This window comes from Ischnura elegans, chromosome 5 (assembly GCF_921293095.1).
Source record: "Ischnura elegans chromosome 5, ioIscEleg1.1, whole genome shotgun sequence".
NCBI classification, from domain to species: Eukaryota; Metazoa; Arthropoda; class Insecta; order Odonata; family Coenagrionidae; genus Ischnura; species Ischnura elegans.
The window spans coordinates 122,926,523-122,952,621 of NC_060250.1; the positions used below are offsets into that span (position 1 = coordinate 122,926,523).

At 38.3% G+C, this 26,099-nt stretch overlaps 2 protein-coding genes across 3 annotated transcripts in view; one reads left to right on the top strand and one right to left on the bottom strand.

The window, feature by feature from the left end:
- The window catches only part of LOC124159510 (protein MTO1 homolog, mitochondrial), a 41,134-nt gene extending 21,219 nt beyond the window's left edge, over positions 1–19,915 (bottom strand). Inside the window, exons 1-5 of one of the 2 annotated variants that reach the window (XM_046535366.1) lie at positions 19,399–19,915; positions 19,157–19,275; positions 8,826–9,036; positions 4,173–4,349; positions 101–213 (exon numbers count right to left, since the gene is read on the bottom strand). In XM_046535366.1, coding sequence (XP_046391322.1) covers positions 101–213; positions 4,173–4,349; positions 8,826–9,036; positions 19,157–19,275; positions 19,399–19,624 — 846 coding nt within the window. In that variant the 5' untranslated portion in view covers positions 19,625–19,915. Of the gene's footprint in view, positions 1–100; positions 214–4,172; positions 4,350–8,825; positions 9,037–15,361; positions 15,462–19,156; positions 19,276–19,398 lie in introns of those variants that run through there. The other variant, XM_046535368.1, reaches the window with a different exon arrangement.
- An 80-nt stretch (positions 19,916–19,995) lies between these two features.
- LOC124159512 (P2X purinoceptor 4-like) overlaps positions 19,996–26,099 on the top strand; it is a 31,771-nt gene continuing 25,667 nt past the window's right edge. Inside the window, exons 1-4 of the mRNA XM_046535370.1 lie at positions 19,996–20,312; positions 20,412–20,523; positions 20,606–20,749; positions 23,544–23,719. Of these exons, the coding sequence (XP_046391326.1) occupies positions 20,173–20,312; positions 20,412–20,523; positions 20,606–20,749; positions 23,544–23,719 (572 nt within the window). The 5' untranslated portion in view covers positions 19,996–20,172. The remainder of the gene's footprint in view (positions 20,313–20,411; positions 20,524–20,605; positions 20,750–23,543; positions 23,720–26,099) is intronic.

Consider the following 26,099-nt stretch of genomic DNA (forward strand, 5'->3'; position numbering starts at 1 on the left):
TACTGTCCTCTATAAGGCTTGCACTGTCAACTAAATGAGGAATACCCTATACATAAATGATTTAGCAAAATGATCCCAAAATATGGCAAAACATACATACTTTTATCCAAACATCATCATTCATGAAAGAAAAGGGGTGTGGTGGGTTATCACCATGATGCTCTGCACAGGCTGAAAAATTGATTGAGTCCTTGTGAAGACGAGGTGGTGTACCTGTATATTAAAAAGGATACAAAAAACAGAACTAGAATAAGATTGAGGCAAATTCCCTGAAAGTTAGAAAAGTGAATGAATAGAGAAAAAATATAGGTTTCACTATCACAAATATTAATCATATATGTGCTCTGATTTTTCAGTTACTAATGCGAATCATTATTTTCACTTGAAACACCTTTTGAGTGGAAATGTTCACTTTCACAAGACTTTCACTTTTTGAGTGGAAATCACTTCTTCCCCATCATTATTCTAGTCATTCGCTTACTCTTCACTACCATCAGGTTTAGTGGTGGCGGAGATGACTCAGCTATTCAATTATATTCTGTGCTAACCATGAAAAACTGATCAGCTAAACTGGCACATGATATCGATAAATTGATACTGAGGAGTGATTTGATTCTCAACTCATTGGGATGCGACACCCTTTTCTGAGGAGATGGTAATTTTGACAGCTGTATTTTTGTAGCTAGCTTTTCCTTAATATTTTTTATTAACAGTCTGGAGGCCTTGATACTTTAAAGCATGCCTCACTTAGTCTCCTATACTTCACAACATTTCTAATAAGATGATTAGATGAGATGAATTTGGATGAATTTATATTATCATGGATAAGCATACTAATCACACAAAAAAATTTTGATTTTTAACCTGATAGTTGAAAATTTAGTCACTCGTATACAGTTCTACCATTCTACAAAATCTTATCATTGAAATAAGAAAATCACCTCATTCATTCAAATTTGTCCTCATTTTTGGAGAGCATAATATTAGCCAGATGAAGTGAGAGGAGATGAATTATTGAGGGGGATCATAATTCAGCCACATGACTAATACGTGCATCCCATAACACACAAAGCAAACCTACCTTTTACAAACCTTGTAGAATAAAAGGTTATGAAACTTGTGTACTTCTTGAATTTGTTAAATTTGGGGTTATTCATTCAGACCTGAAATCACAATTCATTCAAAGAATATGATAGATGGAAGCGAAAGATAAGTTACAGCAAAAAAAAAAAGATCTATCCAGCAATTCCCTTGTAAACTTGAAACAAGTAAAAGTAATTTTTCCAAAATGCCCAATTTTCATTAATTGGTGACAAGATTGGAGTTCATTATTGGCTCATTTACTTGTACTTGGAGAACCTTGCATTGTGGGAAAGAATCGCCTTTAAGAAACAAGAGTGCAAGAAGCAACAAACCATGCAAGGCTGAAAAGAAGTCCACAAGAGGTGATTTGCTCAGGATGAGTTTACGACTTCATCAATTTATTTGTGAAAGGCTTAGAGCCATTGATAATTCATCACAAAATAGCTCCAGAAGGACACGCTAGCTTAAAAAATGAAAAAATATAGGTCTCTAAATTCTCTAATTGCTCAGGATGAGTTTACGACTTCATCAATTTATTTGTGAAAGGCTTAGAGCCATTGATAATTCATCACAAAATAGCTCCAGAAGGACACGCTAGCTTAAAAAATGAAAAAATATAGGTCTCTAAATTCTCTAAACTCTATCACATTTGACACTTATAATTAAATGGTGAATGATCTAATTAGAGAGTAGTGATCCGGAAATGGAAGATTTCCATTTCCAAAATATGCATGAATGTGTTGTTGTGTGATGGCTCAGAATTGCCAGCTATGTCAAACTATGCCTTGGGATTTGTATCTTTTCACTTTTGAGAATACCCGAGCTTCACTTTCCCCTTCCTCTTTGACGAAAACATCCTCGTTCCAATTCCCTATATAATGGCCCGGTGGAGATGCTATTGGGACTCACTCACTTACGGGACTCAGTAACTTACACTCAGTCACTGTTCACTTGTCTCTCTTCAGTCACAATGTAACCATCAGCAGGAATCAAAGCGCAGGCTGTACGGCCTGTGCTACCAAAGTGCCTATCTATCCACCCGGAGGCCCATGTCCGTCTGAAAATGTGTTTCCTCCGAAATACCACATTATTATGACATGTATTTTGTTTTCAGCTCTCATGGACTTTACAGTTACTCACGAAAATATATTAGCAAGCAATAGCCTTTCGCATCCACCACTTAAAACCAAGCTCTACTTCCCGAGAAAAGGTATTGTGACATATCAACCTCATTTTTCTGACAATTTAAATTTATTCTGTGCAATTTATTACATTAAGAATAAAATCTAGAGACATAACAAAAATAAAAATCATGTGTGATTATTGTTCCGATGCATGTGAGGTGATCAGAAATGAGCCTTACACTACCTAGGCAGTAATTCTACAGTCTTTTGGGATGTAATGGCCAATCCCTCCCTCGGAGAGGTTATGGCATAAAACAATCCCACTGCTGCCACCATTGTAACCGAACAGCCCGCAACATGGGCCGCACGCTTAAAATGTGTGGGTTCTTGCCCTTGGTATAACCTTGCCCTTGAATAATCACACAAGCCAACTTCTTCCAGACTGGGCGGGAGACGAAATGAGATCAACAGTAAGTGAGTGACAACAGTCCACTTCCAAGATTATGACTGTTCTTGATGGAATATATGTGTCTGAAAAAATACAAACTCTATAATGGGCAATATTTGACAGGAAAATTTAAAGATTTTGATGAGCAGCATAATAATTTTTTTACATAAGATTGGAATTTGACTGCATTTACTGACCCCTCGGTGCGGCCCCTCAGCTCGAAAAAGCCGTGGGTCGCACACTTTGTATTTCGTGTGGGTTCTTGCCCTTGGTGTCGGGAAGCGAATATCACACAAAAGTATTTAAAGTTTTAACCAAAAGTTTATTTCCATGTAAAATCCCAGTTGAAAAATCAGTTCGATAAAAAGACATAAACTAATAATGAATTTGTGTGCCTAGAATAGCCAAAATTTAAGATATTGTCAAAGTCTCGGGAAGGAGAGGAGCCGCTGGTGATGGCATGGGTGGATAGTGAGGTGCTTTGGTAGCACAGGCCATACGGCCCGCGCTTCGACTCCCGCTGACGGCTACATTGTGACTGAAGAGAGACAAGTGACCAGTGAATGAGTGTGAGTTACTGAGTCCCGTAAGTGAGTGAGTCCCAATAGCATCTCCACCGTTCCATTATATAGGGAAGTGGAATCAGGATGTTTTCGTCAAAGAGGAGGGGCAAAGGGAAGGTCAGGAATTCTCCAAAGTGAAAAATAGTACAAATCCCAAGGCATAGTTTGACATAGCTGGCTATTCTGAGACATCACACAACAACACGTTTATGCATATTATGGAAATGGAAATCTTCCATTTCTCTTCCATTTCCTGATCACTACAAGAGATTCTACAGTGCAATCACATTAATCTGATACATCTAAATTGAAATGACTCAAATTATACACAGAAAGGATGAGAAAAACTAACGAGCTCGTGAAAACAAGCCTATTTGAATTAGAATCACCTAAAATACTTTGAATAGGAAGTAAAACCAACAAGTGGGGTGGGGTGCAGAAGTAGTCTAGCATCATTGAGAATATACTGGCAAATCAAATCAAGATAGCATAGGCACCATCCCTGATGAGTCCCTCAAATATTTGATCAAAAACTAAAATTGAAATTCATTCAAGGAATTTGGTTGATAGGAAATGAAAGATAGGTAAAGATGAAAAAATCTTTCCCATTCAGTTAATCTCACATACATTTAAATAAGAATATACCAAAGTTGCCGCCCACTTTTCACGAGTAGCCATTAGAGATTTGAAGCTCATTTGTTTGTTCAGGGATGCCCTTACATCACGGGAGGGAATTGCTCACATGAGTGCAAACAAAAGCGAACCACATGAGGACCAAGAACATGGCCGACAGGTAGTTGAGAAGCAGTGACCCTCTCATTAGTAAAACTGAGCCCATTGACAATTGACCTACCTCTCCACCCTCTCCGTAAAAACAATAATGCATATTGACAAGTTACAACACATGGGAGAAAAAGCTAAATAATATGGACAAAAACTTAATAAAATACAAACCTGTTTTTAACCTTCCCATCCGGAAACCAATTTTTTCTAAAGTATTGGCAAGCCCAATGGCAGCATCATCTCCTACTCTTCCAGCTGGTCTTACTTCCAGTCCAATATTAATTTGACCGCGAAGGAAAGTACCTGTGGTTATTACTACACTCCTTCCTCGTATGACACTGCCATTACCTGAAAGCAAACATTACCACCATTTTATACAAATTTTTTAACAGAAGCAGTATTTTCCATTAAATACTACAAAGCTAAAAAATACCTTAATACCACCAGCAAAGAAAATGATAATTATATTAGGAATTACAACGAGTATCTGAACTGAAATATGAGAATATATGGAGTCAAGACCAATAATATGTTACTAAACACTAAAGGTTAACCTAAAAATTTTAGGTCACTTCCGTCAATAAAATAATACATATTAATCTAATAATAATATGTATAATTCTTATTTTTTCCAAAGACACATGTCATAGAAAAAGATAGGGCACATCAGCTACACAAACAGAAGTTAAAAGTATTATAAAAAAGTTTTTCAAAGTAAAACAGAAAACTAAATTACATAAAACAGATAAAATGTATCATATACAACACATTGCGAGTAAATCCTTATGATTACAATAATAGTCAATGATACAATAATAGCACTAGTCAAGAAGATATAGAAACAAGGCTTTTTTAAAAACAGAAATTCTTTGTACACATTTAAGCTGATCTGCTAAGTTGTATATTTTTGTGCACATTGCAGTTACACTCTTGCTATCGAAACCCAATTCAGTTAAATAACTAACAAACATAAATTATCTCCATTAATCAATTTATATAGCTAGAAAGTATTCGATATTCGAGATCTCAAATAATAATGCTGAAAGTACGATCTCTAATACCTTGAATACTTTGAATTTCGCGCCATACACTGTCGCATGCACATCGTTGGTAGTTGACTCAGAAAAACGTAGATAACTAAGAGACAGCTCTTGATAATGACGTGTAAACATTGAAACCAGTAGAGTGAACAAAGTGAACTCCACAAAAATCAATCTGAAGTATAGGCCAACTGATAGATAGCTCAACTGTGCATATGCACATTAGAAGGTAATTATGTGTTAAGGCATTTTCATTCACACACTATACAACTTCAGAACTCTTGAAGCCAGCAGCAGAACTCTTGAAGATGGCTGGAGAAGAAATACATAATGCACTATATCAACTAGTGAGTGAGATTTACGAAATGGTGACATTCCCTCAGACTACCAAAAGTGTATAATGATACCAATCCCTAAGAAAACATCAGCCAACAGATGTGAACAATACCGCACATTGAGCCTTGTCTCACATGCCTCTAAAATACTGACTAACATTGTAGTAAGCCGGGTTGAAGATAAGGTTGAAACTCTCCTCAGCGAAGACCAATTTGGACTTAGAAAAGGTCGAAGGACCAAAGATGCAGTACTTGCCATTAGAATAATACAAGAAAAAAGACTGAGTTAAGACAAGAACACTTACATAGCTTTTGTGGATCTTCAAAAAGCTTTTGATAGTGTTGATTGGAAGCAGCTCTAATTAGCAGATTACGATAATGAAAGAAGCAAAGATAAACTACAAAGATAGGAGAATTATTTGGAGTCTCTACAGAGAAGAAATTGCAGTTCTGAGATGTGTACAATATGAACAGCAGACCAAAATTAGAAAAGGAGTGAGACAGGGATGTTCATTGTCACCTGCGCTATTTAACTTATACCTACAAAGAGCACCAGATGAGGGAGAGAACAACTTAAGGAAGCAGGAATTAAGGTCCATGGGCAGAGAATATATAAGCAATGTTTCGCAGACAACTTAGCAGTGTTGGCAGAAAGTGAAGACCAACTACAGGAAGTGCTTAGGGAGATGGAAGTCACGCTGGCGTGATACAATCTAAAGTGACCAAAACCATGACACTGTTGTAAGAAAAACAGGATTACCAGCACATATAACCTTGGGTAATACACAGCTGAACAATGCAGAAGAATTCACATATTTAGGAAGCAAGATCACCACGGATGCCAGAAGCGAAAGGGAATTTAGCAGTAGAATACACTAGGCAAAAATAGCTTTCAACAAGAAGAGGAAGACATACATATCAAAAAACATGAGAATCAAGATTAAGATGAATCTACACAAAACTTTTTTACGGAGCATAATGCTTTATGGTAGTGAAACGTGGACAGTAGGAGCAGCAGAGAAAAAAATAATTGATGCTTTTGAGCTATGGTGCTACCGTAGAATGTTAAAAGTTTCATGGGTAGACCGGGTTACGAATGAGGAAATACTGGACAGACTGGAAGTGAAAACAGACCTGTGGAATATTATGACTGCAAGGAGAAATAAGTGGGTTGGTCAATTACTGAGACATGATGGATTGGTAAAGACAATTTTGGAAGGCACCATGGAAGGAAAGAACAGCAGAGGAAGACCGAGGTTGAATTACATTACCCAAGTAATGAAAGACAAAGGCTGTAACAATTACCTGGAGCTGAAAAGGCTGGCGGAAGACAGACAACAATGCTCCTACTACGACTACTGTAAACCAACCCAAGGGTTGACTACTTTGAAAAAAAAAAACTATAACATTTCTGAGGACTGGACTGACAGTGAGTGAGGAGGAAGATAGAGGAAGAAGATCCTGATTCTTATTGAGAGAAGCAGACATTCCGTGGCCAGTGCCCCCACCTGCATTCGAGAGAATAACAACCCACACCCACAAGTTAACCATCTTCACCCACCTTATTATCGCTCACTGACCCCTCCTGCTAACCCACAAATGAATAAGGCAGCCCCTGCACGGTATCCAAAACTTTGTGAGTATGGAACGTGAAAATTAGGATTTGAATTGCTGATTGACACCGACAAGCCTTTCCATGTATTTATTAAAGAAGGGGACATGAATGGCTGTAAGGAAGGCCCCTAGTATACGTGTCTGGTAAAGTTTGCTATCCGGCCCTGAGGTAGTAGCAAATACCAGCTGTTAATACAACTGGAGGCGACTGAGTGTCACAGAGAGTGGGTAAAAGAGCGAGAGATCTAAAACTATTCACTTCGAGTGCACTGGGATATTAAGTGACATCAGCACCAGCAACGTTATTTGAGACGAGTTCAATCTGATGTACAGTTGGCATGGGGTAAGATGACAAAGGGAATATTAAAGAAGAAGTAATTCTGGAAGTCAGCAAGATGCAGAATGTGGGGGAGCCCATAGGTGTAAGTTTGCATAATGATTTCAATTTCAGATTAACTTAGGAAAGATTTAGAGAAAAATTAAGTTGGCTCCTCCCAGAGAAGCCCATACCCGCTACAAGTTCTTTGAGTTATGAATGATGGTGAAGTAGCAAGAATACCATCTAACCCAAAAAAAAAGGGTAGGCCAATGTGCGTGTCCTTGCCACTGGACATAAAAAAAAAAGATAAAGCAGAAAGTGGACCATCAATTGATAAAACCAAATCTAGGAGAAGTTGCAAGCAATGCAAAACTAACAAAATACTTACTTGTGTAAAATGTCTTGTACCCATGCATTCAAAATGTTTTCATAATTTTCAAAGATATATGAGCTACATATACGAGCACTGTGAGTTTTAAAGTACTATAAACTTTCATAAGTATCATAAACCCATTAAAAACCTTTGTCATAGTGTATTATCAACTTTTCTGCAAAATGGTTAGGGCCGTTGATTTTTCCCTGCGAATAGCTCGAGAGTTGGGCAACGGATCAAAAACCTGAAGCATGCACGTCTCTTTATTATTTTTTTCAAACCATATCTAGATTGGCACTAAGGAAAAATGGAAAAGCCCATTCAACCTGAGGGTTGGTTTCGATGGGCAAGAATGGAGTTCACCACAACAGACCTAGCCACAGGCATGTGAAATTCACACATTCAAAATATGAGGGCAGTTCCTTTCCCTGGGCCACCTTGGACACTGAGGATTTTAGTTCGGGGATATAGGCTTCACCTTGTATCATGGACCCTTCAATTATGTAGTAGCCTATCCACTTAGCCAACACGCTTTTTCTCGCTTTAATCGTTATTATTAATCCAATATTGAGGGTATTCCTTTGGGCATATTAACAACTAGAAATACTTCATCTTCTTTTACTTCATTTTTAAAACTGATAAAACATACACAAAGTAGATTCTGAGGTCTATTTTGATAAGGCACAGAGCAATCTAAATCAAAGAGGTGCAAAAGTAATTAATGTAAAAATGGAACCTCCAATGAAGAAGATAAAAGTTCCTCCCATATCTGTTGCCTAACATATAGGTACTCATTACAAAGGAATTATAAAATAATATAATTTTGTGGTGCTTCTGCATCCAGAGGGCATAATACTTAGGAAAGTGTTTTATTCATGAGAATTAGGATGGAGTTGAAAGGTTCAGCTAATATAATATTGCTTCCAGGTTTACACTGTGTTGTTTGATGTTGGTGGACAGTTAAGCCAGCAATACCGTCATTGTCTGAAAATGTTGTTGCCAGGCATTTAATGATGCAGGAGAAAGCATGATCAAATTAACTAGTCACCACAGGAGCCTTTGCAAGAAGATTCAGCAAATTTATTAACCCTCATGCTTCTTATAACGGCAGGAAATGACCAGATGAGCCAGCTAAACACTCACCAAGAATGACCCCCACACACTTAACTGCAGCAGCTTGGCCAGGAATGCTGGAACAATGACTCTCCAGCAGTAAATCCTCGACAGCAGCAACTCTAACCTCTAAGTTTTTAGTTTCATTGAAAAGCTCTCTTTGAAGGTGCTGCTTGTACAAACTTCGATCAATTTGAGCTCGGGGACCCCACACGGCAGGACCTTTCCTTCGGTTGAGCATCTATGAATGAGGAAAAATAATGTTACACATACATGCTTGTAAACGAAAATAAGGATATGATTAATTGATTGAAACACCAGTACAACATGAGGACAACACAATAGCAGACCCTCTACTCTTAATGTAAGCAAAGAACTTATAAACAATGCACTATTATAAAGAATAGAAGAGAAAGCAGGGGTTTAAATAAATATAATTTGACATGCCAAGCTAAGGATATAATCAACATTGCTCCATAAATTTGACAGTGCCATTCTTCTCCCTTCAGAGGCCTATAGTGTCACCAAATGGGCATATCCTTCCAGCGTTACACAGGCAAGCAATCACCAATATTGATGAAAAATGTGCACCAGGTTATGAAATGACAATACATGAAATGTGGAATAAAAGTATTCTTCATGAAATTAGCTTAGCTCAGATATTTTCTGACAACATAACTACGGCGAAAACTTTTATTTATGCAATTAAGGCATGCAGAAAACAGAAGCCAAGAGAAACACATGAAAAACTAGGTTTTGGAATGGGTTACAACGTTATTTACAAGCTGTCGCAGATGCTGCCAAAAACTACCAGAAAATAAAATTATTGATTACTTTGTAAAATAGAAATGGCCAAGTTGCTATCCTTTCAAACTCCTCTGCATCAGCCAGAGATACATAGCTACAAGCCAGTTGCAAATGAATTGAGGAAATGGAGGCAAATACTTTCAGACTAATGGTTAATAAAACATTTGGCTGAACATGAACAACGGTCAAATAAGAAGTCAGTATGGGTGAAATCAAATCCCAAGTCATTTAAAAATAGACTGCAGTCACCATGAAGAGCAGGAAAAAAGAAGATTGGGCCTCAACCACCAATTTTTACCTTTCAACTAGTCGCATGACCTATTACGGGTCAAATGGTTTTCTTGTAGATTGGTAAATTCTACGTAGTAAATTAAGATAATGAAACAATTTCAATATGCAGAAATAAAATGGTCCATTAGCTTACTTTGGTGCATCCATAGCTGCAATACCTAAGTAATAGACTTCTATAGACACCACGTAAGCTTGAGATATGCTCAGCATGACTTCGTGACGTAAAAGTTGTTGCCTAACTGTGAAAGGGTTGAGTTTGTCGATTTTTCATCACAAATACCATGAGAACATGAATTTAAAAAATGGAAAAACATGGATTTTTATTTTTCAATCTAAACCACAGTTTTAACAACAACCTCTTAGTTTCTTTACTTATGCGTATGCAATTTAAAATGGAACGCCAGGCTTAAACTCAGGTGATTTAAACATGAGACTGAAATATACTTACAAGGAGAGGTCGCCAAAGTGATGTTCGGGATCTGAATGACGATGTTATTTCCTGAAACAATACAGGTAAGGTAGAAAAAGTGTCACGGCTTTCTTCCACATAGGCCCGGGTTCGAGAGATATTCGCATGTAAAGATTCCGCGCACCATGACTTCCTTCGACTACTTTCCCTCGTACAACAAGCGGTGTTCGGGGTTCGAGTCCCAGTGGGGTCAAATTTTTTTCTTCCTTATTATGTTTTAAAATCACTGCTATAATTCATTCCTATTTGTTTATGTCAGTTACTTTGCTATCTTTTATTTTTATATTAGTTTACGAATTTTAAATAGTACTCCGAATGGTTTCCATTTCTACCTGCGCTATGTCTTTGGTGGGTAAGATGTATCGCCAGAGTGAGGTGTTGTATTTAATTGCTCTACGCACCTTCTTCCTTTCCTGTGTCTCTCCGGTCCTAGAATACTGCAGCCAAATCTGGTCTACGGCCCCACCTTCTTTATGAAAGCTCCCAGAAAGCCCTTGGAATTTTTTTCCTTTCTATTTTCCGCTACCGCCACTTGCCTTTTCGCAACTTCTCCCTCAATAAGATTAGATCCTCTCTTGGCATTGCTACTTTAGCTGATCGCCGTATCCTCAATGACCGGAGACTTTTCTTGAATATCATTAATTGCAAATACAGATCATCTGACCTTCTTTCTTTTTTCCGCTTCGCGTTCCTTCGTGCACGACGAGGTCGAGTGGCCTATTTCATATTTTCACCCCCCGCCTTTCTGTCTCTAAACGTTCTTTTCTATTCAGACTTCCTCCTTCCATTAACTCCTATGCCGAATGTGTTCCAAATTTGATCCTTTTTTTCATACCTCATACATCTTGCTCCATCACTATCGTAATTTGTCCCCTATCCCTCACACCACCCGATAAAATTTACTATTCTTTGTTATTTATTTGTAAATACTGTTGAATATTTTTTGTTCATTAATGGTTACGATGCTTTATATTATTAAATTGTTTCTCCTGTTATTGTTTATCCTCTCTAATTGGCCTCGTGCTGTTTTTTGACTGGATTAAATAAATAAATATATAATTACCACGCGGACTTGAGGACGCATATAACTAATTTTCAGGTAATGTGCTCATCCTCGACCAAGACATTGTTCCCTCAGCCTCTTCATATATTTATGATCTCAACTTATTCTTCTCACACATAGTATACATCAAATGTCTCGTCCTCGCGCCTTAACCCACTAGGCTACGCCGCTTGCTGTACGAGGGAGAGTAGTCGAAGGAAGTCATGGTGCGCGGAATCTTTACATGCGAATATCTCTCGAACCCGGGCCTATGTGGAAGAAAGCCGTGACACTTTTTCTACATTACCTATATTGTTTCAGGAAATAACATCGTCATTCAGATCCCGAACATCACTTTGGCGACCTCTCCTTGTTAGTCGTTACATCTAATACTAGGCACAAGAAAATCACTCAAACGATAAACACACAGAGATTATGTTTATAAATTTGTAAAATTCCTTATAAGAACCAAATTTAACTAATATAAAATTTACAGAAAATAAATTATACATATATTCTTTATGGTCTGATTATCATTCTCATAGAAGATATAGTTTACTTTCTAACCCAGAATTCATTCAACACATTGAATAGAGAGCTGTGTCACAGCAATATTCAGATGAGGAGCAAACTGGCATCTCAATAGCCTCCACAGTGACATGAGCAACCTCTGACGGGATGAGAGCAAGCACGATTAACTTGGACTTGGAGCAAAGAGAGGTACAAGTAAGCCTTCATAATTAACTTTCCTACCGCTTGTCTACCGTTGGGGTTTAAATACCCTCCTGCTCTCGATCAGAAGCCATAGGCACCATACCGCCTGCCAAGTGCCTCCTTAACCAGAGCTAATTTGTATATTTTATCCATGAGAAAAGGAGCATAGCAATATTTCTGAGAAGATAGCGTGCAAAAAAGATGATCATATGTTTTATCTCCAAAACTAAAAACCAATCAATAGGAAAGCTCAAGCGCCACACCCCTGATGAAAATGAGTCAAATTCCAGAAGTTTCTGCGAGTTTCTATTCAGAGATTTTGTGTATCTCAATCTAAAACTCAATGGAAAGTTTTTGGAGAGAGTGAGTTGCAATGCAAAGAGGTTCTACAGGAGAATTTCAGGGAATTTGAAGAGACAGACAGAGATATAACAATAGTATTTGTAGTGCGAATAAGAATTCGAAGAGGTCTTTGGAGCCAGTGAGAAACCTGCAAGAATCCTGTTCAAATGCTCTATGCAACCTAACAATGCAATCATGATTTCTGTAATGCTGTGAAGAGATTTCCCACACGATTTGTGCAGCTTTTGCAATAATTGATTCTGGAAGGACTTGAATATCTCCATCACGATTTCCTAGAGACTTGTAAGGGATTTATGTGAGTGTGTCTTATCAAAAGGTTTTTGTTAGGATTAGTAAATCCTATAAAGAGGCTTTCAACAATATTTGTGCAGGTTTTGTAACAGTGGATTGAGAGAGGATTTCAACAAGGGTTTCTAAGACTTCTTACTTAAAATTTCTACAGGGAATCCCAGAGGTTTTTGATGTAGGCATTGCAATAGGGTTTTTCGATGTTGTACAAAAACTTCAAGGCATTTTTGATAAGTTTTTAAGATTTTAGGGATAAAAATCCTTTTGAAAACCCTGACAAAAATCTCTAATTGAGTCAATTTATTATACTTGGGTTCCTGCCAATTTATGTATTTTAGGTTGGTAACACCATGCTAGGGTAACTTTTTATAATTTTTTGTGTGTGATACTTGTGTACCATTATATATGTTATAGCTTCCGGTCTGGTGTGTGTATAGTAAAACATGTGACACTTCAATGTGCTTGAGTGTCATTGATTACCTCTAATCACCCACCTAATTATAATATGAGGGTTGTACCAAAAGTAAGGTTACCAATAAGCTACAATGTTTAGAAAAATCTTCTCGGGATTGCACGCGGGTTAGATTATTTAAGAGCGCCGACGTTTCGGGTACCGACTCGCTACCCATGCTCACGGCTACTGATAGAAAATTCGAAAAGACCGTTGAAGCCCAGCGTTAGGAGGAGCCGGATTGGTCGAGATCCGATTGTTGTTGCGGAAGACCGTGGACCAGCGTAGACTTAGCTCTGGCAAGCATAACTCTTTTAAGGGTTCTATTCCAAAAGCTGCTGATCGAAAATCCGGTGTCTCTGTTTACTTTCTTATTTTCAAGTTTAATTTCAATCGCCTCTTTGGTTAAACGATCCCAGAAATGATCCGATCGCAATAAAACTCTGGTGTCATCTCACTGTATTTTGTGGTCCTCATCCAAGCTATGCTCGACTATGGCTGATTTTTCCGGTTGACCAAGTCGGAAATGCCTTTGATGTTCTTTGAGACGAGTAGATATTGTTCGCCCAGTCTCACCCACGTAGACATTACCACACTCACAGGGGATTTTATAAACTCCAGGAGTCATAAGGCCAATTGGATCTTTTACACAGACGAGGCGATCTCTTAAACTCGTCATAGGGCGATGGATGGTTTCGATATTATACCTCCTCAAAACCCTAGAAATCTTGCCCGAAATAGTGGAAATATAGGGTAAAAAGGCCCTGGCTGTCGGTTTAGGTTGGTCTTCCTTCAACGCTGGGTTTCAACGGTCTTTTCGAATTTTCTATCAGTAGCCGTGAGAATGGGTAGCGAGTCGGTACCCGAAACGTCGGCGCTCTTAAATAATCTAACCCGCGCGCAATCCCGAGAAGATTTTTCTAAAGTTATTCGCCGGGAAAGTGTAAAATCATATATAGCTACAATGTTGAGCGAAGGTGCGAGGCTAAATCCTACAACTGTGCCGTGCGCAGTGGTTCCCCGACTCTCGAGTCCGCCCGTCCGCGATTCACTATGTTGCTCATCATTGGCTTCGCAACTGTCAACAATGAAAGTGTTGATCCCCGTTACCGCCAAGTGTGAGGCTTGAGCAGTAATCCAATTTCTCTACGAAAGGAAGTTACCACCCGTGGAAATTCATCGGCAACTGAATGAAGTTTATGGTAAAGAGTGCATGTCTGTTCAGCATATCCGCAAATGGTGCACAGCTTTTGCTGAGGGCCGCGCGGAAGTTCACGATGAAGAACGGAGTGGAAGACCGCCGGTTTCTTATGCGATTATCCATAAGATGATCGAAGATCCAAGATCGGAGGTTCACTGTCTGTGAACTTGTTGAATGCATTCCTGAAGTTTCCCACGGCACAATTGAAAGATCTTTAACAGAAACATTAGGTTATCGCAAGATGAGTGCTTGCTGGGTCCCCTGGATGCTGACTGACAGACACAAGAGGCAACGACTTGACTATGCTTGCAAATTTCTTCAACAATGTGAGGGGGAGACAACAAGGAGAAGTTGTTGGTCTCTATCGCCATGGGAGATGAAACATGGGTGTTCCATCAAACCCCCGAAACAAAACAATTAGGTGGCAAATGCTTCAAGAGCGACGATGAAGTCTGAGCAGAGGTCACAGGCATCTTCAATGGGTTGGTGGGAGACTTCTTCAACTTAGGGATACAAAAACTGGAGTTCTGTCTTCAAAAGTGTGTGATAAGATATGGAGACTATGTTGACAAATAGGCAAAAGTGTAAGCTTTTCAACGATGTGAACATTAATACCATTAACATAATTTTCTATTTGTAAAAAATATGAGAACCTTACTTTTGGTAAAACCCTCATAAGTCATGAGCCCAGGCAATTAGCCATTAGAAATAACGAGGACAGACGTAAACCTGAATGATGCCGAATTTCGAGTTCGAGCACTTTGCTGGGGGTAGATTAATTGAAAGGTACGAGCAATTACTACAACTAAAACTTCTTGATGGGGCTGTATTAGCTGCACGAAGACTAATAGGATTATGTACATATGACCAGTGGTCCTGAAAGTAACGTAAAGAAATACCAAAAGCACGAGGAAACATTTGTTCAAAGGTCATGCCTTACCGTTTTATCATGCCCAATCCAACAGCTTGAGAGCGGAGTACGAAAATAAGGAGCTCACAAGATGCTAACGTTTGCTGAGGAGACTTTTTGGAGTGAAGTTGGACAACTTTGATGACATGGAGAAGTAAATAATAGTGGTAATGCTATTAGCTCAGCAGCTGGCTGATATAAGAGCTCCTGTCGATGATGAATTTATCGGAGTCATTATGTTGAGAGGTCTCTCGTCAGACTATTCTATGGTCAGTGTACTGGAAAGTTCCAAGGTCACGATTACTAGTGATTTTGTGACAGGGAGGCTGCTTCAAGAGGATGTGAAGTGGGGAGCCATGATAATAAGTCATCATTAGGAGATGCAGCATTGCTGTCTAGTGTTGGGGGAAAGAAAACAGCAGTAGCCCCCCCCCCACCCCCCCGAACGAAATTCCTGGCTATGCCACTGACCATGCTAGTGCCACCTTTGATAATTTTAATCATCCACCTAATTATAAGAAATTGACTCACTACCTTTTTAAGGTATTAATATCACAGGAACCACTATATGGTGCATTTCTTTAAGTTGTAAAACTATTGTTGTATCACTAAAATTGACTATAAAAATTTGTTGGTGAAAAGGGGAATAAATATTTAATTTTCTAAATATAAAATAATCAGAGAAAAACCCAATGATAATATTGCCTTGTGAGGTATATAAGGTTGCTCGTAAAGGATTATAATTATAATGATTATATTATTATAGGATTATAATTAAAATGACTACATGGTAGTCATCCCAGAGGATCGAGTGTTAATTCACTAACTGTATACAGCCATAATGTGCAGTGCTTACGAAACAAAGTACATTTACTTGACTCTCTTTGCTTAAATAATAAATATGACATCCTTTGTCTTAATGAGCATTGGCTTAAATCTCCTGAAGTCAACTTATACCCTATTTCTGGCTACCAAATAGCAAGTGTATTCTGCAGGGAAGTTAACAAGAATGGTGGTGTGGCAATATATGTGAAAAGCAGCCTTTGTTTCTCCGTAATCGATGTATCTAGCTACTGTATGGAGCTTGACTTTGAGATGGTTGCAATCTACGTTAAAAAATATAGAGTAATTGTAGCTTCATTGTACCGCTCTCCCAATGGAGACTTCCAAGTTTTTTGTGATAAACTGTATCAAGCTCTGGAATTATTTCTGTGTAAAGGGAAGAATGTTAACATAATTTTATGTGGTGATCTCAATGTTGACATGTCTCTAGCCTCCAATAGTGCCGGTACATTGTCTAATCTTCTTAGCTCATTCAACCTTCACTGCTCTAACAATAAACCTACCAGACTTGCTGCATGCCTAGACAACATTATGACTGATCTGGATGTTGGGAAATATGATTTAAAGACAATTGATCCAATTTTCTCAGACCATTTAGCTCTGGCATTTGAGTTGCACGTTTCCTCATCTGACAGAACCTTTATAAAAGGCTCTCACTGTACTTTAGTCAGACCCATCACACCTGCTGGTGTTCTAAATCTTAAAAGTCTTCTATCTAATATCAGCTGGTTCTCTCTTCTAAAACATAATGGGGAGGAAAATTTTAAACTCTTCTTCTCTGAATTTATGGGTCTTTTCGAGCTGTGTTTCCCAAAGAAGTTTATTAATACTTGTGCAAGAACACCTAAGAGGGCCTGTTTCACTCCTGCCATCCTCCAAATGAAGGAGAAACTTGTCTTGGTCCATAAGTCATATAGTTTGAATCGTAACAAACTTAATAAAGAACTCCTTACCAAAGCACAGAATGAATATAATATGCTTGTAACCCAAGCCAAAAGAGCAGCAAACCTTGAATACATTTCCAATTCTGGCAATAAACTTAAGGCAGCATGGACGGTCATTAAAAAAGAGGCTGGTATAACAAAAACTTCTCCTCATCTCTCAATCTCTCCAGATGACCTCAACAAATTCTTTATTGAAACAGTTGAGAACATTACTTCAACCACACCCTCTGATAACATTAAAGCTATGTCTCTGTTAAGCAAACACACAATTGATAAAAGGTACTTTAAGTGGAAATGGGTAACACCATATGAGATCTTTAAAGTAATAAAATCTCTTAAAAACTCAAGCAGCAAAGACATTTATGGCCTCTCAAATAACCTCTTAAAGACCTTAAATGAATCTCTCATTGAGCCTCTCAGTATAATAATCAATACTTGTCTTCAATCTGGTGTCTTTCCGCATCATCTTAAATACTCCAAAGTAACTCCTGTATACAAAAAAGGCCCTAAAGAAGATCCTAACTCATATCGCCCTATTTCTGTTATACCAATCATTGGTAAAGTCTTTGAGGTAATTATTAAATCTCAGCTATATGACTATTTAGAGTGTAATGGTTTCTTCAGTTCATCTCAGTATGGTTTCCGTAAAGGTAAAACCACCACAAAAGCTCTACAATTTATCACCAATATTATCCACAACTCTTTTGAAGATCAATCATCAGTGGCTTTAACCCTATGTGATCTCACCAAGGCTTTTGATTGTGTCTCTCACTCCATATTACTTGAAAAATTAAAATACTATGGTATCTCAGGAGTTGAGTTGTCTCTTTTCCGATCATATCTAGTTAATCGTCAACAATTTGTTGAAATGGAGGGAGTGCAGTCCTCCTCCCTCCCTACCCAATACGGTGTTCCCCAGGGGTCTGTCCTGGGACCCATTTTATTCTTAGTAATGATCAATGATCTACCATGCAGTATACCTTCAAAATCCATTCTTTATGCTGATGATACGACCTTAATAGATGTCTGCAAAACTACTACCTATGCTGCTCAAAGTGCAGACAATCATCTAGTATTGGCCAATGATTGGTTTAGATTCAATGGCTTTATACTTAACATAGAAAAAACTCAAAAGCTTATCTGTAACCTGAAGCCTGCCAACAAAGTCAAGCCCACAAAGTTACTTGGGTTTTATCTGGACTCTAAACTCAGTTGGAGCTATCACACCACTGAGGTTAATAAAAAGCTTTCCAAAGCTCTCTTTATTTTAAGAAAGCTAAGTCCGATAGTCCCTTCTGATTATATGCAATCTATATATTATGCTTTTTTTAACAGCCACATAGATTACGGCCTAGAAATATGGGGTAGTGCCCCTGATATAAAATCAGTGTTTCTTTTGCAAAAAAAGGCAGTTAGAATACTAACTAATTCTCCATCTCGTGAACACTGTCGCCCACTATTTATTAGATTGAACATTTTAACTATTTACAGTATGTACGTGTACAGAGTTTTACTATATATGAAAGAAAACCTTGATCTTTTCCCTATAAGAAGTACAACTCATAACCATAGCCTAAGAAATAAGAATTCCTTATCACTAAATCAGTGCAGATTAACCAAAACCCAATTCTCCATACATAATTTAGGTATCAAGCTATTTAACCATCTCCCTATCTCAGCCAGAATGGCTAGCTTGACCAAATTCAAGAGTGTGATTCACTCATGGCTAGCCTCACAGCCATTGTATTCTGTCAGTGAATATTTTACTCTTAGCACATGTGATATTGTATTCTAATATATTCATATACTTTCTATTATATTTCATTTATTTTTATTATTTTTATTAATTGTACACTGCCTATGAACTGCGACTATCTTTTCTTGTACATTCTATATGTATGTGCAATTGAATTTCATCTGTGACGAGGTCTGTGTATGTAATGAATACTATTGACCAATCAAGATTATTATTATTATTATTATTACAAGAGAGTACTTAATGCAAATAAAAAAAAATGAAATGACCGGCTGAGCTTACTTTATACTGAATTCCGGACAAATCGCAAATGCGACCACATAGTCCATCAAGGGCATCTATTTCTTTCATTAAATGCCCCTTTCCAATTCCACCAAATGAAGGATTGCATGACATCTCACCTGCGGATATAATAACCATATTAAATTTAAGACAATGGCTGTGGCACTAAGAGCAAAAATTAGCAGCCTGTAAATTTGGAGAAACTGGTAAGGGAAAATAAATTTCGAATATGAAGTACGTACCAACAGTTTCTTTTTTGTGGGTCAGCAAAAGAGTTTTTCTGGACATTCGGGAAGCAGCAGCGCAAGCTTCAGTGCCTGCATGACCTCCTCCAACAACAATGACATCATATATATCATAACTTTGGCCAGATATTGCCCTCACATTGCTAAAACGATCCCCGGAACGTGTGACATAGAACCGCTTCGGAGCATATGCCCTCAACGCTACTTTCAAATGACTAGCCATTTGTATCGCGAAATGCCTATTAACTAATTACAAACTCGGAAAGGCAATATTTTCATTTGATTTCCCCACAAAACACTGAAGACTGCGACGAAAACGGGAACACTGTCAGCACCATCCTACTATTTGTTTTCTTCATTGCCGTCATTTCTGCGATAAAAGAGTCGAGGGCTTAGCGCACATAATTTCATCGAAAAATCCAATGAATATCCTTAACCGAAATTTATATTAATATATTAATTCTTAAGTACAGCGACATGATACCGCAAAACAATAGCAATACAAATTTCCCGAACTACCCAACCAGGGATACCACAGTTTCAAATGCGAGCATCAACAGTACCACCACCCCACCCCCACCATACACATGTACGAGATAAGCGAGTGTTCATGGCGAGATGTTATGAAACGTAGACTCCGTTGTCTCCGGTTGTCTCTGTCAAAAGTATCCAGTGTCAGCATCAGTCAGCATGCTCAGCGTGTTTGATTGGGCTCCCATTCGAAGCTGATATATAACTGGAAAAGCATGAGATAATTTCCTCATTTCAAGCATGTCTTGCTTTAGGTGCATTCCGAATTTGCTATCCCCTATCTTTGAATATGAGACTGCCAAAGTAGTAGTGATAAAAAGCAAAAAAGTTAGCATTACATATCGATTTATTCAATTATTAGTTTTGTGTTATATAATAGGGTTAGTATTCTTAATCTTGTGTATATAATAGGAGTCACTTCCAAGCGAAAAATGAAAATGGTATCATGGTATTTATACCGATCAATGATTATTTTTTAGGTATGTGCTTGTGTATGAAAAAGGATATCAATCGTTTGGAAATGTAGAGAGTGCAACTATGACTAAAGTGAAGGGTGTTACTGTGACTAATTACAGTTCATCGGATTTTAACGTATGTATATGGATAGAATCGTTTGTAGCACATATTTTCTACTACTTTTAATGAGTTACGTGTTGTTATCGCAACATCTTAGTTTCCAGATAGTTCTACCGCCGCATTGTATAACAGGGTATGGGATGTTGCCGAGTACGTTGTGCCTCATTCAGAAAACGATGCCTTTTTCATAATAACGAACGTAGTTATAACTCCAAATCAAACACAATCAACATGTGATGAGGTAAATACTACATTTTTATGTTATGACATTAGTTCAAATAACGTGTATATATTATAGTGAATAATCCTTTGGATTTCAATATCAGTGTTTTTCCAAGCTGCCAAAATTAAACTCTCGATCCTTATTCAAAGTTCTGGCTGACTCTACACTTGCGGAGTACTCGTTCAGTGTCAGATTACTTAAACTTAGTGTATTTTGATGTAATTTTCTTATTAATCAATGAAAAGTAGCCATCATGGATTCTGAAAATATTGATGAACCACAAGAAATTTAAATAAAATGTATGGTTACTATAGGTCATATAATATATTATCTGAAGTGATATGTTATGTGTTCTAGATTGCGTCAACCAATCTTCTTGGTCTAGAACAGGTTTGGGGTTTTTAGAATGCAAAATATGGTTCAAAGCTTCACATGACATTTTCATACCTGGAAACTGTCCATAATTTTTCTGGTGTTCAGAGTATTATGTTTTGGGGGGTTACCCCAAAACATAATACCTTACAATTGTAATGAGTGTACTTTGGCAAAGTACACAGTTTTTTCCTGCTGTTATACAACTCCTCCACAAATTCCTTCCATCTATTCTGAACTGCGTTCCGCTCGATTAGGATCCTTCCAATTTTAGCCTTAATTTTTGACACGGCTTGCCCTCTTTCGCCACCCGATTGCAACTTCACTTTGGTGTACAACGTGCCTACCTCATCTTCCTTCTGAAGCTTTTCCATTTCCTGTCACTGTCTTTTCCACCTAGCCTCCCTCACCCTCTAAGATACTCACCATAAACAATTATATATTTGCCCATACATCCTTTTACCCTGCACTGTGCCCAACTTATTATCTCCTCTTTTATCCATGACTTTTTAATCACTCTGCTGTTATACCACTACATATATAACTCTGTATCCGTCACTTCAGTAGTCCCCACTATCCTTCCACTTTACTTTGGATAGCCCCAAGATATCTATCATCCCATTGTGCATTTCCCATTATAAATTTTTTAGCTTACCTGCCCTCATTGTCCTAACATTTCATGTCCCTACCTTCATTGATGCCTTCTTCTCCATCCTCTTGGTCTTCTTTTCCTCATCCTTGTATGTTGCTACTGAAAAAGATGATGATGTTAGGTCTCTGCAAGGATTTTGCATGCTGTGGACCTCGAAGACCTTGCCGACCTCACTGCCACCTGCGACACCTGCACTAATAGGCTGGTACCTTCTATTTTACCTGAGGCTCGTTTGATGAAGTTCCATGTTTTTAGGAAAAAGATAGTTGGTAGGGTTTCCCACTTCCATTCCAACAGTGTTTTTAACGTGACACCATCACATGGGCTACATTTTGTCTGACTCCTACCCTTCCACCTATCTGGCATGGGTAGCCCTATTGGGAATAATTGCAAAATAATCCAGCCAATGTAGGTCTAGGGGTCATTGGAACGTGCAAGCCTTTCCACTGCAATAAGGTTGTTGCCGAAGGGAAAGGTCGTGGCAAATAGGGGCTTAAATTTTCCATTAATTGGAATTTAGACATTTGAAAATTTGAAGGCTGTACTTATTGTTAATCCAAATGCCAAGTTTGCTAGACAGAGGTTTAATATTGGATGAGAAAAAGACATTATCCAAACTAACTTTTTTTGCCTAGTAAACAAATACCTACATATTTGCTTGGGGGAGAGTTACTTAATATTGTAATTAATATGGCAGTGAAAGGGCACAAAGCAAAGCTTTGGATTGATAATTCTGAAACCTAGACCATAAAAGTGTATTACAGTAGACTCTCGTTATCACTAACAACCTTATTACAAGCAAATCATTGGTCCCAATGAAACAGTCTATCCAATCTATGGTAAAGGAAACCTTATTACGAAATTACAAACTTCAGTCAAAGTCCTGCCGGCTACAAAAAGAACATTATTACGAAGTTCCACGAATAAGCAATGGTATTTAGGTGGAACGTACACCACGCTATGTGACAACCATTGCGCTACGTTAAACATAGCATAGTGTACATTCCACCTAAACATAGTTTAAACGTAGTCTAAATGACGTTAAACGTAGTGTCAGTTCTCCTCGTGCACTTAGCACAAGAGTGTCAATTATGGTTCTTTCTTCAGTAGAAGATACTTCAGTATGCACACAATATCATATAATAAGCTTTATTCCTGTGGAATCATGGTGACCCACTCATTACCACTCGTAAATAGGACGTACAGTTAGTCCTTTTCCTTTGCACATTCGATTAACGAAGTTTCAGTGATATGAGTACATATATGAAAAATCTAGTGTGCCTGAAATTTCAAATTTGACGTCTTTCGAGTTGGCCGATGTGATGCGGTGTGGTGTAAAGAAACTCCCGCTTTGGGCATAATCTGAACAAAGTATCACTTAATGTGATGTGAAGTCAGGAACTGTTCAGTGTTTTGCCTGTTCTTCATTCCTGCGGACAGCAACTTTTTGTTGCTCCAGCTGTGTCGCACTCCCAGCTAGATCAGTCCGTCACTATAGTGATTTCGTGCACAATTTTAATGTAGATGCAGGATTACTGTACTTCTTGATGGCTTGCGTAGCTTTATGAACTAAAGATTCCTTAAAGAAACGTTCATACAAACTTCATTATTATGAGCCTCCGGTTTTTTGGTCCCGTGAACTTTGTAATAACGATAGTCTACTGTAGTGTCTCTAATTTCTCTCAGTAACAGAAAAGTTTTGTATTTTCTTCATTACAGCTGTTGAGAGGTTTGATGATCCCCGTGGAAAATGTTCATTCAAAAGTGTATGATTTATTTACTTTCTAGGATCCAACTATACTTGGTGCTCTTTGTGATGGAAATAATCCTTGCCCTGTTGGCGAGATTCTTTTGTTTGGAAATGGTAAAACCACAGGGAAATGTGTTCCTAGCACCCAAAAACCAGGGGTTTCAGTCTGTGAAGTGGAAGCATGGTGTCCAGTTGAAAAAGATCTATTACCCCTGTAAGTACGCATTTTTTCATTGGATACATATGTACAGCATACTCCCAATTATCCGAATGGCTCATGATGAGGAGAGACAGCACGAATAATTGGAAAACACGAACAATCCAAACTTTCACTTGAATATCATTTAATTTTAGGGATGGTCGGATCGGATACCTCGGATCCAAATATCCGCGGATATTGCCCTTCATCGGATCCAAAGTCGCGGAAGACATTGGATCTTGATCCAAAATTTTAAATAATAGCTTCAGTGAATGCAACTAGGAGAATTTCAGCCGTGGAAAATAAAAAAGGCAAAATATGACTGGCACATAGTGTGACGCTTCCCTAGGGATTGAACAATCGTCGGGGGAATCTCAGGGTTGTAGGATAATAACCATGTCAAAAGTAACTACGTCGCAAATTTCAGAAAACCACCCTTGGCGGTCCATCAGCACGTGCCTCTGTTTTTTTTTTTTGTTTCCGAAATCACACGGACCATAAATCATTGTCTTCCAAGGAAAATATCAAATTACAGGAGAACAATTGAAGCGTGTTTCATCCCTACCCCGTCTCACCAACTGACCTTTTTTTGGCCTACCTGCTTCAATTCTCGGTTTCTAGACGACAAATTATAGGTGAGTGACTTTCTGGGCCCGAAGAGGTCTCGATAGCTTCGACAATTAGATGACATGCACGGAATTTAAAAAAGAATGAGACCAAACGCGACGCATTCCTTACGATATTTCTGTTTATTTTTCATCTCTAATCGATTGCCACTAAGTTTTCTATTTTCAATTAGACTATACTAATATGCAAAATTGTCCAAACAGCACAATTTTCAAAGAAACAAGCACAGCATTTACCCCTCAAACAAGTAGAGACGGATCGGAAACGCCAACTGCATATATCACGTAGCGTGCCCGACTTCGGTTTGAAGGTAACGACGTCATTTCGTATAAATTAAACGATTAAATATTATTTATGCACATCGTCTGTTATTTTAGATTGCTTTCCGGAATCATTTAGAGCTTTCTTTTCCCGACCACGATCTATTTAGCAGTGAAAACATGATTGTACTCGAATTCCTACTGCTCCGTGTCATACCTGGTTTCTGAAAACCACGCATCCGTGGCTGCAAGATCATGGATTCAGAAAAGTGGTTTCCACGAATGCTCCAAACCACTGTCAACATCGGAAACTACACTTTCATGCATGATGCCGTGTAGTCACGTTTTGCACAAGTTGTATGGGATGAAACTGCTGCGGGATGCAGATCCGTGATCACTGAGCACAGTCGCGAACCGCAATGCTTAGAAAACAGAAACACAGACCTCCTGTGAAGGCAACGGGTACGCAATCACGCCAATGCGCAGCAGAGGTTATAGGAAACCAGGACATATGAAAAATTGTGTATGCAGGCGAGTGACCGACCATGACTCATGTTATCTCTACTTCCACTTCCCTTGCCTCTTTCACTTCTACTATTACCATTCTATCCAGTTTGACCTTGACTCGTTGCAATACTATTCCACCCAAGCACGACGAAATCTCCGGTTCCTTTGGGCCGTATTCAACTGCATGCGACGCCACTGCAGTAATTGCGAATTTGCGATATGAAATATGCAATTAAAGATCGTCAATAACATTTTTTCTAACTTACAATTGGTTAAACATTGAAGAATCTTTAAAAATCAGTCAAGAATTTTTTTCCCTCTGCTGATCACCATCAGCACTGCTATAGCAGACATCCAACTAGACTTGAAACATGCCTTGTCAGCAAGTAAATAAAATAATTCCATTTTACAAAGGTGATTCAAGTAGAAATAATAAGTCTAGCGTAGCCTAGCATTAAAATGCATGTACTTACAATCAGATGCAAAATTCTGGACTTCAAATGCACGTTTTTGCACATTGCATAATCTAAATTATGGATCCCTAAGTCTGCTGTCTGATAAACTTTTTGGCCGCAGCTAAAAATCCAGCTGGCACCGATCAGATGTCAGGTGCATTCTCTCATGTCTGCAAATTTGTCAGAGTTATCCTGGGTTTGGCTTAGAAAAACACCTCTTTTTTAATTGTCTCCTCAGTGCCTCTTATGGCTAGATTGTTATTTCCTCTATATAATTGCAAAAACTTAATTCTATAACTTTGATTGCCCATTAGTTACATATTGGCCTGTATGAACTTTTCTCAGCAAATTGCACGTTGTCTTGTTCTTGCAGTGTTGCGGCGAGGAACTTAAAATAAAAATTGTGTGGCTCATTTTCATCTCTGTCAAGTTATTCATTTAAGTTCTCTGCACCTGATTGATTAGTTGCTGGCTGAGTCTACTCCCGCATGTCCTCAAAAAGTAATCACCACATGCAAAACCTGGGGCACAAATGAATTGTCAGGA